Source organism: Solanum lycopersicum, chromosome 4 (genome assembly GCF_036512215.1).
Source record: "Solanum lycopersicum chromosome 4, SLM_r2.1".
Lineage (NCBI taxonomy): Eukaryota > Viridiplantae > Streptophyta > Magnoliopsida > Solanales > Solanaceae > Solanum > Solanum lycopersicum.
Window position 1 is genome coordinate 1,945,198 of NC_090803.1, and position 14,695 is coordinate 1,959,892.

General features: G+C 27.4%; 2 protein-coding genes and 1 pseudogene across 2 annotated transcripts; 2 read left to right on the top strand and 1 right to left on the bottom strand.

Annotated features, from left to right (window-relative positions):
• Window positions 1-1,130: 1,130 nt before the first annotated feature.
• On the bottom strand, window positions 1,131-4,360 carry LOC101260926 (uncharacterized). Its single transcript, XM_004236956.5, has one exon. The coding sequence runs from the start codon at window positions 2,350-2,352 to the stop codon at window positions 1,243-1,245; it is 1,110 nt and encodes a 369-aa protein (XP_004237004.1). The 5' UTR covers window positions 2,353-4,360; the 3' UTR covers window positions 1,131-1,242.
• Window positions 4,361-9,476: 5,116 nt separating this feature from the next.
• Window positions 9,477-10,429, top strand: LOC101265723 (kirola-like; annotated as a pseudogene).
• Window positions 10,430-11,295: 866 nt separating this feature from the next.
• On the top strand, window positions 11,296-11,730 carry LOC104646795 (uncharacterized). Its single transcript, XM_010321258.1, has one exon. It carries the CDS (start codon window positions 11,296-11,298, stop codon window positions 11,728-11,730), a length of 435 nt encoding a protein of 144 aa, XP_010319560.1.
• The last annotated feature ends 2,965 nt before the right edge of the window (window positions 11,731-14,695 follow it).

Sequence of the window (14,695 nt, forward strand, 5' to 3'; positions counted from 1 at the left end):
CTATTTATGAAAGACCGCAAGTTCAAGTGTGTTAAAACGATGAATAGATTAATGAGAAAAAGCATAGCAGTAAAATTAGAAAAATGTTCAATCGACAAAGGAAAAAGTAACAGTAATAAAACAGTACCATAATTAAAATTCAATATACCTTTTTTTTATTACGAATTAATTTTTTTTTTTTTTAAAAAAAATTACATCAATTTCAATAGTTGAAGTTGAATAATCAAACAAGCAAAGCAAGTCTTTAATATGTACAAGGTACATTAAAAACTATTGAGGCATTCATTGATTCTTTCTCTTTCAATATCTTATAGGAAGCAACTTTTATCTAATTTTCTTTGAATTTTTCATTCATTTTCTATAGTAAATTTTTGTTAATTGAAATGAATTATCGATATGAATTGAAGTGTAATTTATTAGAAATTGAAACTTTTTTATTTATCCATTTAGGTTGCAACACGTTCTCAAGCATATGAGCCAAATTGTTGAGTTAGTATACTCTTTATCTTTTTAAATTTGTGAATTATTCGGATGATTAAATCAACTAATATTCGCTTGAATTCAGATTAAAAAAGTCAATATTAAAACTATATAAAATTATTATAAGCCACAATAGTTAAAATAGAATTTCTTTTAAAAGTATCTTTAGAATATTGTGGTTAAAATAAATTGTTTAATCATTCCAATATTAACTTAATTTAATTAATAATAGATTGAATTGACTTAAATTTAAGTATTTTTGGCTTGTAAATATTTTTTAATTCTACTTTACTTCAGGCTTAAACAGAACTTTATCCGTTTAGTTTTATTTGTCACTTGTTTTTAACATAAATTTTTTATTTTATTTGTCTAGATATTATATCAAGAAGAGATTTTTTTTTCTTCATATTTTACCCTTAGCATTATACTATTCTCCAAATCATTTACCACGATAGTATGATAAAATCACTAATAAATAGTAAATGATTTGGAGATTAGTTCAATTACATTATTTGTAGATTATTAAAATTATTTGTTTACTTATTTATATTTTAAACCTTTTTAGTGAAATTCTAACCACTATTTCTTAATCAACTCTTCGATATGAAATGAGTGAAAATCTTTTATCAATAATTCACCATGAAGAAAACTTTTATTTCTAATAGTAATTTTTATTCATCATTTGATATGAATAAAAAAAATAACTTAGTCATTTATCAAAATAAATTACAACAAAAACAAGTAAAATAAAATAATCAAAACCTAAGTTACTCTCTTATCCATATTTTGTACAAGTCTACGCATTTGAAATCTCCAAAACAAAAAATAAGTAAATCCAAATCCAATTAACACAAATAACCATATATTATCTTCTTTATCTTCATTTTCTTCTATTTCAACTATATTAAATTCTTCTCTATTTCCATTTCCCATTATACCCTCGATTAAATGACCATATAACACATATACCCTCTTCCTATTTCCCACTACAACCGCCGTAGCAAATCCTTCTACATCAAGGGTAGTTTCGTCAAACACCACTCCTTCGTCCCAATTATTCTCACTCTTTATATAATAAAGTTTATATTGACTCACTACTAGAACGACGCCGTCGCTTCTAACGGCGATTCCATCACCCGCCGTTAAATCTCTGTTTAAATTAACAGTCTTCGCCGTTCCGTCGTTAACGTTGACTTTATACATTTTGCCGGTATTTGATTGAACGACGAGTAAGTATCCATCGGAGATGAAAACGATGCCGTTTAATCCGCATTTGTGATAGTCTACGGTGAGATCCACGGGATGAGATTTGAAGGTCTCCGATCTAGAGAAAACTGAACCTTCGCCGTCGATGTTTACTTTCCAGATGAAGTCGCCGTCGGAGTTTGTGACGTAAGCGTTCCCGGAGGAATCAACGGCGACGTCGTTGGCGGCAGCGGGGTGGATTATCTCTGTTACGGTTGCGATCGGATTTTGGTCGTTTTTGTCTAGGAGCGGGGTGAGGAAGATGCGGCGGCGGGATTTGAGATCGTAGGCGGCGAGTGCGTTGAAAGGGGAAGGATGAGTGGCGGTCGGGATGCGGTGAATGCAAGCAAGGAGGCGATTGTTACGGCGGTCGATAGCGAGGCCGAGGAATGAGGAATTTTCCGGTAAATCTGTGTCGGAGATTAAGGTTTCAGCTACGCCGGATTCGGAAATTGAGAGGAGTTTCTGGTGACGAGTACCGCCGATGATGAAGTTGTGAGATTTAGGATCCCAAGTGAATGACTCCGGGTAGAGAGACGGTGATCGGAAAGTGATGACGTGGCCGGTTTTAGCGGCGGCGGCGATGATGAAACTGACGGAGATTAAAAGGGCAAAAAATGATTTCATTGTGAAGATTTGGAATTTCTGGTAAGTTTTTTTTTCCGACGGAACATAAATTTATAAAAAAAGGTTTTTATTTTTATTATTTCCATTCAAACTAAAAAAAACTTGGCCAGCAATCCAATGAATATTATTTAAAAAGATAAAATATGATTATCGAATATCATATCATAAAATATTAAATAAATATATCAAATCATATCGAGCTAATTTGATATGATAGTAATATAGTACTCTAAATATTAAATATTAAAGTTACGAAATTAAAATATTTAAATATTGAATATTTGAGCGATTTGATGTATAATATTGTATATGAACAGGACCTTACATCTATAAATGAAATACAGGTTTACGATGAAAACGAAAGTGCTAAATAATGTAAAAGTTAGAGATTTGACTCAGCTTCGTTTTACTTTTGAGCAGCGTAAAATTGAATCGTAATTGATAATTTAATTAAAAAAAGATTTTATTTATCTATTAGTTTGGTGTTTTGGATAATGGTTCTAACTTTTTTTTAAAAATTATCGAGTGAGCGATTTTTAACGATTTGAGATTTTTTTCTTTTATCGGATAATCCAATAGAAAATTAATAAATTATATTTTTAGCATTTGGTATATAAAGGCCTTAACTTAGGTTTACTTTCATATTTTTATTTCTGGGTGTTTCAAACTCTCGGTTATTCGATAATGTGCCAGTATTTACTTTTGAACAAGTATCGATCAACTAATGTGTATGCTTCATTTAGTTAGTTAAATTGTTTCGATGTGATTTTCAATGGTTCTTTTTTGTGTCAATTCTTAACGATTAAACAAATAATTGAACTGATAACGATAATAACAAATAAGTCGATAATTGATAGGTCAAGTATCCTTGTTCTATAACAATTAAGTATTTTTATAACTCAATAACTAGTAAGTCAAATCGATAAACTTCAGGAATCAAAGCGATCAATATGCAACCCTAATTTTATCTTAAAATTCATCGCTAAAAGACTCTTAACGGATAGAATTTCCTAAAATTCATCGCTAAAAGACTCTTGACGGATAGAATTTCTTAAAATTCATCGCTTCAGAAAATTAACATAAAAAATTTATTATTAGCTATAAAATTTTATCAATCACTAATTTTTTTCTTATTATATAATGCTCGAATGTAGAGTGCAATTAACTTAAAGATTCATACCAATAATAGGCCGTCCAAACTACTCTTCATAAAAAATGGTAAACGATTCCCTAATATTTATTTATCTTCTTATAATATCATGCTATAAAGAATATTAAAGAATAATGTATACGTTTTGCAATAATTTCAAAAATCTTGAGTAGATATGACGAAAAATGAACTCCACATGCACCATATTTTTCATAGAATTATTAAGCTTCACTAACTTTGACTTGTAACAAATTAAAATCCCATAATATTAATTTAGAGTTTCTTGAACTAATTCAACTAATTTAAACGTTGAATTTTAATAGCTTAATTGGTCAATTCTTAAACTGTTATGTTATAAACTCAGTATTTAATCCGCCGTAGCTATATGCTAACATACTTAGTAGCTAATTACTCATAGAGTTTTTGATAATTATCGCTAATTTCATCTCTCTAAATAGAAAAAAATTTATCAGTCGCTAATTCTTTTTAATTACTTCAAATATTATATACATAGTTGTCTCAATTTTCTCACTAAATTATTACAAAATATTAGACCAAAGTAATAATAGAAAAAAAAAAGAATAGAATTATTGGAAGCAACACATGCAACATAGTGGTTTTAAGAGTGTTGATAATCAATAATGCTATAACATCAATTTGTATAAATTCATCATTCAATAATTAAGTGTTTAAAGAACAACAATATTAAATTTAAAAAAATAGAACATAAATAAAATATGTAATAAAAAGAATAAAATGGTGGGACACCAAAATGCACCGAACCACATGCATTTTGATTGACTTGAAGATTAAGTCTTCACCATACAGCTCATAATCACACTACTATACAAAATAGAAATAAAAATTTTTAAGTAATAAATATTTATTATATTAATATAAAAAAAAAAATACGTCATGTTATGTTTGAGTTATATTAATCATATACAAAATAATTATATCGTCGATATACATAATTTTTTAATTTATATATACAATTATAAAATGTGATTTTAAATTATTCAAATATCGAAAATTAAATTTCTTTTACTTCCATGCACTTATAAGTAACGTAAACAAACCACTCTTCATTTCTTATAAATAAAGCTTTTCATTTGATTTTAGTGATTTTATTCTTTTCCACCTAAAGTCACTATACCTAACATACCATATATTTCTTCATTACACACATTCTTTTAAACAAGAAAAATTGTAAACAAAGTTTCCATTCAAATTTCTCAATTATGTCAAAACTCCCAATTATTTTTCTCATATTTGTGATTTATTCAACACAAATAACCAATGGATTATTGAATAATCCAAGAAAACTTGATGAAGCTAATATTGTGAACAAATGTGGTAGTTGTCCTTGTAACAATCCATGTAATACACCCTCTCCTCCACCACCACCACCCCCCGTTCCGTCACCACCACCACCACCACCAAAGAAACCACCATCAAGTGTATATTGTCCTCCTCCTCCTTTCGAGGGCGGTGCTGGTGGTGGTAATGGTGGTAGTGGTGGTGGTTATAGCCCAAATCCACCAAGTGATGCACAATATATATATATGAATGGTCCACCAGGAAATTTGTACCCCGTTGATCAATATTTTAATGGTGCCAAAAGTTGTTTTTCTAGTGGATTTTCACTTTTGATTAGTGGATTTTTCTTGGGAATTATTGCTTTGATATGAATATTGATCAAATTTTATGAGTCTAGCTGCTGATTTCATCAAAATCAAGAAATTTTAGTGGCTAAGAGTATTTTAATCTTCTTAGGTTAGTGTTAATTAGCAATATTATCTTACATTATCGTAATAATATCCATGTGTATCTTAGTTTCAATGAAACATTTTACTTTTTTTTCTTACTTTGTATTTTTGTTTTTATTTTTGTAAAATTTGTTGTTGTCGGTATTTTCTTTTTTCTTTTCATATTTGATCTAATCGTATACTGTTTCTCTTCCTCTCAAATTTTCTTTTGGCCTTAATTTCATTTCGATTGGAAACGTATTCTTAATCAGAGGTATCGGGTTCGAGTTTTGGATATGAATTTTTTTTTGTTAGGAGTATTATCTTTAAATTTACTTTGCAGTGTGTGATTCAAATATAATTGGGACTCTAATACGAATTTCGAAGATCACGTGAGAAACAAAAAACCAAAAAAAAAAAAGAAAAAGAGAAAAGAACTACATCAATATGGTCTCAATTAAAAAATATATGCAAAAACTTATAAAGAAAGAGTTCTAATTTAAATTTCATGAAAAGATGTCAAGTAAGTTAAAACAAATACGTAATAAAGAGTTACAATTTCATTATTTAAATTTTAACCTCGAAAAGATGTCACTTAAATTTAAACGAATATGGAATGTCAGCAGTAGAAAGTTGGTGGGGGAATGAGATCAACCTTGGTTAATATTACTATATTCGGGGATCCACTATTTTATTTCATTAAATCGCATAATAAGAAAAAATATATTAATTTAGTGTATACATCAGATGCGATAAATTTTCCCCCATATTTAAACTTTTTTTTAGGGGAGATAACATAAAATGTTATTCCAAGTAAGTTTTAAATAGTTTTTAAAATAATTTTTTGAATAAATTGAATCGTTTAAATTTTCACAATTCTTTTTTGTCTCAATGTGAATGGAAAGTCTCAATTAAGAGTGAAGTGTTCCTCACAAAGACGATTTTATATTTTAGAAGACTCAAATTTAAAATTCTAATTAAAAATGAAAAAGTACTTACGAATTTATTACGATTCTCGTTGATGCTACAACTTGGTTAGGTAGTTGTTAGGTTAGGAGTGTGGAAAATGTCAAAAGTTTGGCTACTTCTTTTCATACTATTTGCTCACCACATGTGACAATAGAGGAACCATTCTCCTACGTCGATATATTTTTGCCTTATTCTCCGCGATAATAATGTTTCTAAAAGTTTAGAGTGATTTCGAACTCGATTCAGATTTCAGGCGAGGAAGACTTCCTGATTCTCTAGTCGAATTATCACTTTCATTCGACCATATAAATAAGATAAAGGTTGTGGGAAGTACTAGAAAAGTCATAATTTAAAGTGAAAATTAAAATAGTCAATCAACTGGATCATTAAGATATTTCTATTTTAAACGTCATTTTATTACTTGATTAACTTTTTGTCCAACTCATATGTACATGTAACAATAGGACATTTCAAAACAAAAATGATTGTATCTGATATGCATAGGTAATATAACGATATTTATTATATTCAAGAAAAATAAAATTCTTTTATTACAGTAATATATTCAGTTGAAATCTAGTCGAACAAAATGTAAGGATTCATAAATTTGAGTCCTTTTATCTTATAAAAACAGAAACATAAATTTTGCACATAGACAAAGCAAACAAATAAGTTGCAGTATTCAAAAGCAAGCTAAGCAAGATCCAAAAAATTAGTTAGACAAAAGTTGTGCAAATTGAGTAGTACCTTTGAATTTTCATCTTGAAATTAGTGCAAATTATGATCTTGGAGTAAATCATAAGTTAGATAAAAACCTCAATTTTCAAAAAAAATTATGAGAATCGTCCTTTAATACATCTTCAGTTTATTTTTATTTGTCATATTTGGATTAACATGCTCATTAAGAAAATAATGATTGTCATGATTATTTTACCATACTAATTAGTTTTTTAACTATATCTTGAAAAATAGATAATTAATACTAACGATAAAATATTTTTAAAAATAACTATTTTTTCTTGATATTTTAAATAACAAATAAAAATAAAAATTTATCTTGAAATAGCGGACAAATAAAAACGAATCGGGGAGCAGGAGTAACTAAAATATGACATAATTTAGTGATTAACTAATTAAAATATTGCTTCGATTTTCACCTTTTTAGTAAATTAATAACTTTTTAGTTAGCCATTTGAGAGAATAAACGAGTACCAAGAAGAAAATCTATTTCAAGAAACACACAAAAGATTAAATATTTTCTAAATATATATTCTTTTGAATAATGTTCTAATTCTTTCATTTTTATTCGTTCAATATTAATTTGATATACGTTTTAAAATATAATTAATAAAATAATAATTTTATTATATCATTCTTTGAATATAATAAATTCAATATTTTGCAAAATATATTGTACAATGACTATAATTGTTAACAAAAATAAATTAGAAACTAAATAACAAATTATAATATTTTATAATTTTCTAAATGGACATTTATTTTTAATATAGTCGTAGACAAGTATAAGCACAAACTAAAGGGGACAATAGTTAATGTAATAATAAGATTACGATAGACATTATAATTTTTTCTAATAAAAATCCTGTACAATTTTTAAAAGAAATATATGGGCTTAGTAAGTATATATCACATCGTAAAGCTAAATGACAATTTTATCTATTATAAATTTTTTTTAATTAAAAAAAATCAGTCAATATTTTAAACATCTTCTTAGTGGGGATATATAGGATTACCCTTTTTTGGGAAAAAATGACTCAAAATTGAGTATTTATTAGCACAATCTATCAATTAAATTTCATACTTAACAAAGTTAGGCAGTGAGTTGAAAAAAATAATGGAAATTTATAGATGAGACATTTATTATGGGCAACTTTCACATATAGCAAATAAAAAATTTATATTTATATGTTATAGCAAACTTTGCATAATTGCGTTCCGTAGCAGACATAAAACTGTATAATTTGTTATATATATACAATTGTATAATTCGCTGGCCTATTTCGCTGCAATTGTATAATTTGTTTTACATACAGTTGAATCGAATTAAAATGTATGTATATTGCATAATTATAAGTGTATAACAAGAAGATATATGTTTTTCTCGCTTTATACAAAAACAGAAACACAATATATACACTTCTGTTGTATAAAGCTAGAGAAAATTGTATTTCACTGCAATTGTATAATTCGCAATTGTATAATTCGTTGGCATTTTTCTCTGCAATATTTGAAGTAAAATGTTAGTACATTGTATAATTAAGTGTATAACACGAAGATATACATTTTTGCATGTGTATATACAATTTTCTCTCGCTTTATACAAAACAGAAACAGAATTATACACTTCTGTGTATAAAGCGAGAGAGGCGAGCGAGAATGGAGAGTAGCGAGCGAGATTTTTGGGAGAGAGACGCTGACAAATTTTAGCTAATGTTTGCTATGGAGCACAATTAAATCAAACCCTAGCTATTCCATTTAATTTAGGTTATTAGTTTACTATTATATATAATTTTCCCTATTATAAATCCCTACTGATAACATATTGCATAAAATACTCTTTCGTTCAATAAATTATATTCCAGTTGAAAAAGTCTAATTATTTTTAAAATGTCTAAAGTAACGTTAATTAGATTATCACATAATATAACGTATATAACACAAAATCATTATATTTCTATCATTTGAAAAGCATATAATTTTGTAAATTTTAAAATTCTTTATTAAATTAGCACAATATATACTACATGACACGATAATAAATTAAATCGTGGATGTTATTTTTATTATAAAAGAAAAAGGTATATTATTTTTTTCTTCTATACTTGCATTCTTCACTTGTTTGCTTAAGATGATTTATTCAAGACTAATAAGAAATGCAATTCTCTTCATGCTTTTATATTTATATATGATAAGAAAGATTAATTCTCATAATTTTGTTGTCCTTGAATTAAAAAATGTGTATTTATAAACTCAATCAAATTATAAAATGAATATACTTTAATTGGCATGGATATCTAAACTTTATTGTAAAAATCAAATTTTTAACTAAGCAAAACATATAATTATTACATAAATGAAAAATAACACTTAATCTTTGATCCCCCACCACAAATTATAATATGTAAGATAATGTAGCGATGATATTTTTTACTAGCTAGTTTTTCGTAGTTAATTAATATCTATATAAAGACTACATGTTCTTAACATTTTCTCACCATTTTATTTTCAATACTTATTGCTATTTCGAATTTTAAAAAATATGGGTTTGAAAGGCAAGTTGATTGCTTCACTGGAGGTGAGGGGTGGCGGACACTTGATTTTTGATATCTATCACACTAATACTCATCGCGTATCAAATATAAGCCCTAGTATTGTCAATAACTTTGAGATTCATGAAGGTGAAACTGTAAAAGTTGGTTCAATTGTTAGCTGGAATTATAACGAAGGTAACACACATTTTTCTCTGTGTGTGTGAGATTTTCTTGCATCAATTTTCTATATCTCAAATATTTTGGAGAAAAAAAATTCATGAAAAATTACTTATGTCATATCAAACATAATATAATGGTAATTATAATTTTCCAAACTAATTTCCATGTTCTCCACAATGTAACTCTATTCAGGAAAGGTTATTCAATATTTATAGGCATTAAATATTTTTTGGGAAAAAAAAGTGAAAAAATGAGAAGAAATAAGATATTAATTTTGATTATTTAAATCTTTCATGAGAAATGAGACCGCTAGTAACATTTTTTGTATTTTTTATTTTATTAATTACAGATGGACAGAAAAAGATTGTGAAACAAGTAATTGAAGCCGTCGATCCTGACAAAAAATTAATCAAATGGAAAGTGATTCGGCGATATATTAGAATCGTATAGTTTCTTTATTATTGTAACATCTTGTGAACATGAGTGGGCTACATGGACTTTTGAATATGAAAAAAAAACTGAAGATACCCCAGAACCCCTCAGTTTCGTAGGTCTTATTCTTGACGTTACCAAACATATAGATGATCACCTTCTTAAGCAATAGAAGATATATCTATGTTGTGCTATATGTGTGTACACACATGCATTTTTAGGGTGCGTTTTTATTTATGTGATGAATAATTTACAATGTCGGCTAATGTTAGCTAACATGTAAAATAAATAATATTGTGTTTGAAGAATATATTCTATGTTTCTCAATCTCCGATTATCATTTTCAGTGACCAAAATATGTAAGATATATGTATTTTTTTTTATAATAAGTTTATCCCCCGTTCTTTATTTTAAAGCAATAAATTATGTTTTTGAGATCTTGTAGTATTAGTTAACGGTACTATTTGGGATCTTTTAATATGGATTTGAGTTGAAAAATGAGGGGCTGAAAATGTATTGATTTGCATGTCTCTTGCTATGATTTTTTCTATTGAAGAAATTTTCTAGTTATTTCATTATTCGTTTAATTGCAATTTTGATTGTCAAGTCGAGATATGAGTGTATAGGGCGTTCATTTCTCTGTGATGGGTTCTGCCATGTGAAAGCGGTGAACAACTAAACTATGATACTGTATTACTAGATTTCGCCTCTCCTTTTACTGTTAAGTTTTGCTCCTATTCTTTAAAAAGACGATCGTTAAAAAAATTGAGTAAGATTATATGAGAGATTTTTCGCCTTCGTCTCTTCAATCTCTTTTCGTTCTTTTGTTTCCCTTTTGAAATTTTGACAAAATAAAACTTGCGATTTACTCTCAATAATCATAATTTTATGACATATAAATTAAAACAGAACCAAAAGAATCTATAAGTCCTCCGCCTAAATCACCTAACATATAAAAAAAATAAAAAATCATCACCTATAAGACATTGCACTTGCATTTGTTGCATACTTTTATTCATAATCTCTTGCTCTTTTTTTCAATCTTGACACAAATACCCTCAAAAGTTCACATCTTTTCAGAATCCGCCCCCACCCCTACCCCAATCCCAACCCCTACCCCTACCTCACACTATTTCTTCACTAACTTTTTTTCTCCTCCCCATTCTTTCTTTCTTTCTACAACAAAGAAAAAATGTTCACTAAATATCTTTCGCTTTTACTTCTATTCTTATTACTATTTCTCGATTTCATCGCATCAACGTATGGACAAGTGTGTCCATATCCATGCTACCCTCCTCCAACCGGCCACGTAAACAACCTTCCGGCGGCTATAACCCCACCATATCCACCACAAGGGTCTAATTATAACAATTATCCACCACCAACAAGTGGCGGCGGCGGCGGTTATAGTAATTTACCAAATTACCCTCCACCTAATAATGGCTATGTAAATGGTTTAGTGCCACCACCTCCTGATCCAATATTGCCTTGGTGGCCATATCGTTATAGAAATCCTCAAAATCAATATTCTTCATCAAATTCAATTCAAGAATCAAGAAACATGATGATCACTATTATGGTTCCAATATTTTCATTTGTATTTCACTTTGCTTTTCCATTAAGTTAGTTTCTTTGTTGTAAATTTTCTTATTCTTTCTTTTTGTTTTATAATTGTGGTGGTTAGACCATTTTACGTATATCGTAATTTTTTTAAATTTTGTATCGACTATCTTTCATTAGTATATATATATTAAATAATATCGTTAATAAATTTTTTTTTAAAAGATGGAACAAAAGAAACTAATTGTCTTTCTTATGTCAAATTTTATGGTTAAATTCTTCGTGGTATGTCAATTCAATGAATACATGATCATGGACGGAATCGGCTTTAAAGATATAGTTTGATGGAATTCAAGTAATTTTTGTTGAAATTATTTGTTTATAACTTATAATTTGTTTAGTATTAGGGGTAAATTTAGAATATTAGGTACTAGTTTTTGAGGGTTTATTAATTATTGCATAAATCTTATATTTATATTGAGGAATTTAATAAATCTATAAAAAAAAAGAAAATCTCAATGCACTATTAGTATGTAGCAATCAATTTTTTTAATTTTTAAATATGTGAATATCAAAATTCTAAAATCTAAATAACTTAATTGAGCAAATAAAAATTTGAAAATTTTAATTTAAAAGGAGTATTCTATTTATGGAAAGAGGAGTTATATTTTCTTGATTTTGAAGAAAAGGGGGGACAATAATGTGTGACTTTACCTCTTGTAATTTGGATGTTTCTATATTTCTCTTTCTTTGATCCAAAATTTTTCTTTAAAAACAAATATGATAATTTGCATCATATTATTTGGATAATTTGTATATATCACATAAAAATATGTTTTGAGTTGTTAGACACACAATTGAACACTTCTAGTGATAAGATTCAAAGAGCCCTCCACAACTATTTAATTGGACCTCTTCATTTTGCAACTTTTTCTTTTGTTTTTATTAGGCGGAGAAAATTAACGTGATAAAATTAGCTCATAAAAATATAATTCGTTTCAATTTGAAAAAGTTAATAATATGTTTTATACATTATTTAACTCAATCAATTTACTTTGTTTTAAAATTTAGAATATTTTGAGCTTATTATATAGTACAAATTGATTTAAAAAATCTTGTTCAAAAAGGGAAAAGAAAATTATTTAGTGCATATATAGTCATAGTAATTAAAAAATAATATACGAAAAAAATAAAGAAATTATAACTTATTCTAAACTGAACGGATTAAACTATGAATTCTTATTTAGCTATTATGATTCAGTTCATCTCTGTGAGGGGAAAATAGAGTAGTATTTATATACACACAAAAAAAAGCTTTTCAGTGAGAATTCGTTTTCTATTATACAACACATTTTTTTTTGATTCGCGATTGAAAAAAAAAGCCTCTACTGTAAATTGTTCTTCTCTTTTATTTGGATGTTATTGTCATTGTAGCAACAATGTAGGAAATTAATGTTGTCCTTAGAAGAGAGTAATTTATGTCTAATATAACTTAAATTTGAGGTGTTCAAAAGTCTTAATCTCATGAAGGATTTTGCCATTTTCCCCTATTTGGCCTTTAAGCACTCTAAATATTTAAGTAACAATTAAGGGTTAATATCAATTAATTTATGGCATCAATTGGTTAAATGATCTTTTATGATAGAGACTCTTTAGCCCCTTAATTAGAATACTAATTAAGAGTCAATATGACTATATGAGTATTAAAACAAATGACTATGGTTGAGAGAGACCAAAAACCTACCCAATAATAGTCCTAATTTTGACATAACTTTTTTTTTATTAAATTAAAAGAAAAGAGATTAGTGTTTCCTTTTCTTCAAAATAAAGTTTTTTTTTTTCATGGAGTGGGTATATGGTGTTGGTGAATTGACAAAATTGCCATTTAACCAAATAAATTTGCAAATATTGTAGTACTAACTTAGTGATTTATTTGGAGTTTTATTTTTTAATTTATATTTTTATAATAATAATCAATATAGAAAGGCGAAGTAGATGGATATCCGATTTTGATGTTGATATTTCACTTGTACTTATATATGTTTGAATTTCTTTTTTTCTTCATGTGTTTCTATTTTGGGAACAATATTTGATATACTAAGTATAAAATCAATTATGATAATGCTAGAAGTTTTATAGGACATATATTCATACACATATGACTGAACTTTAATCATTTTTATTAAGAGTTTATACACATATATTGTTAAGGTTGAGAAAATTGGTAAAAACTTAAAGTCAAGAGGTAAGGGGTGAATTGAAATTTTGTTTTCGCAAATTGAATTAACAAGCAAATTATAAAGTTTAAGTATTAGAAATAAATAGATACTCATTCAGATCATAAATGTGGTGACTAGTTTAGTCTTTTTAGGTTTTAGGAATTTCTTTTTAGAGCTTCTTGAAGATCTTGTGAGTATATAGTAATTGGTTCTTGACTCGATTTAATCTCTACTTATATATCATATACATAGCTTTTCTTTTACAATTGTAAACTCGAGAGAATACAAAGTTTTATGAAAGTCAAAAGGATAATTTTATACAAGTTCAATTAAAGTGCGTGATTTTCTTTTGTTGATATTGACACTATCATTCGACATGTACCTATTTTTTAAAAAATTATTTAACATGTATTATAAGTTTCGTCTTCTTCTTCCTCCTCTTCCTCTTCCTCATTCGAGTTCGATAACTATTTTTGTTTGTTGGTCTAATACAAATACAAGTCCAAAATATTTGGGCCTATTTAAAAGTTTAATGGGCCAACTCTATGATCTCTTACTCAAGCCCAATTTATGAGAGTATGATATTTGAAAGGAAGGATAAATTTATATTTAGTTTGCAAATTGCAATAATACCCAATTCAAATGATAATATTTTTTTTAAAAAGAATTCGAATTTTGAATTTCTTCAACAAATTGAAGCCTAATTTTTTATCATATATTTCAAGGACAAATATTAAAACTCAGCACAAAAAAAGGATAAAAATGCAAATGATCCCATTTGTATCTTTTTATCCTATAGCTTCAAGCCCAAGG

What these genes read in the sequence shown, in the direction of transcription:
- LOC101260926 (XM_004236956.5), bottom strand. Translation starts at nt 2,352, where the DNA reads ATGAAATCATTTTTTGCCCTTTTAATCTCCGTCAGTTTCATCATCGCC.
- LOC104646795 (XM_010321258.1), top strand. Translation starts at nt 11,296, where the DNA reads ATGTTCACTAAATATCTTTCGCTTTTACTTCTATTCTTATTACTATTT.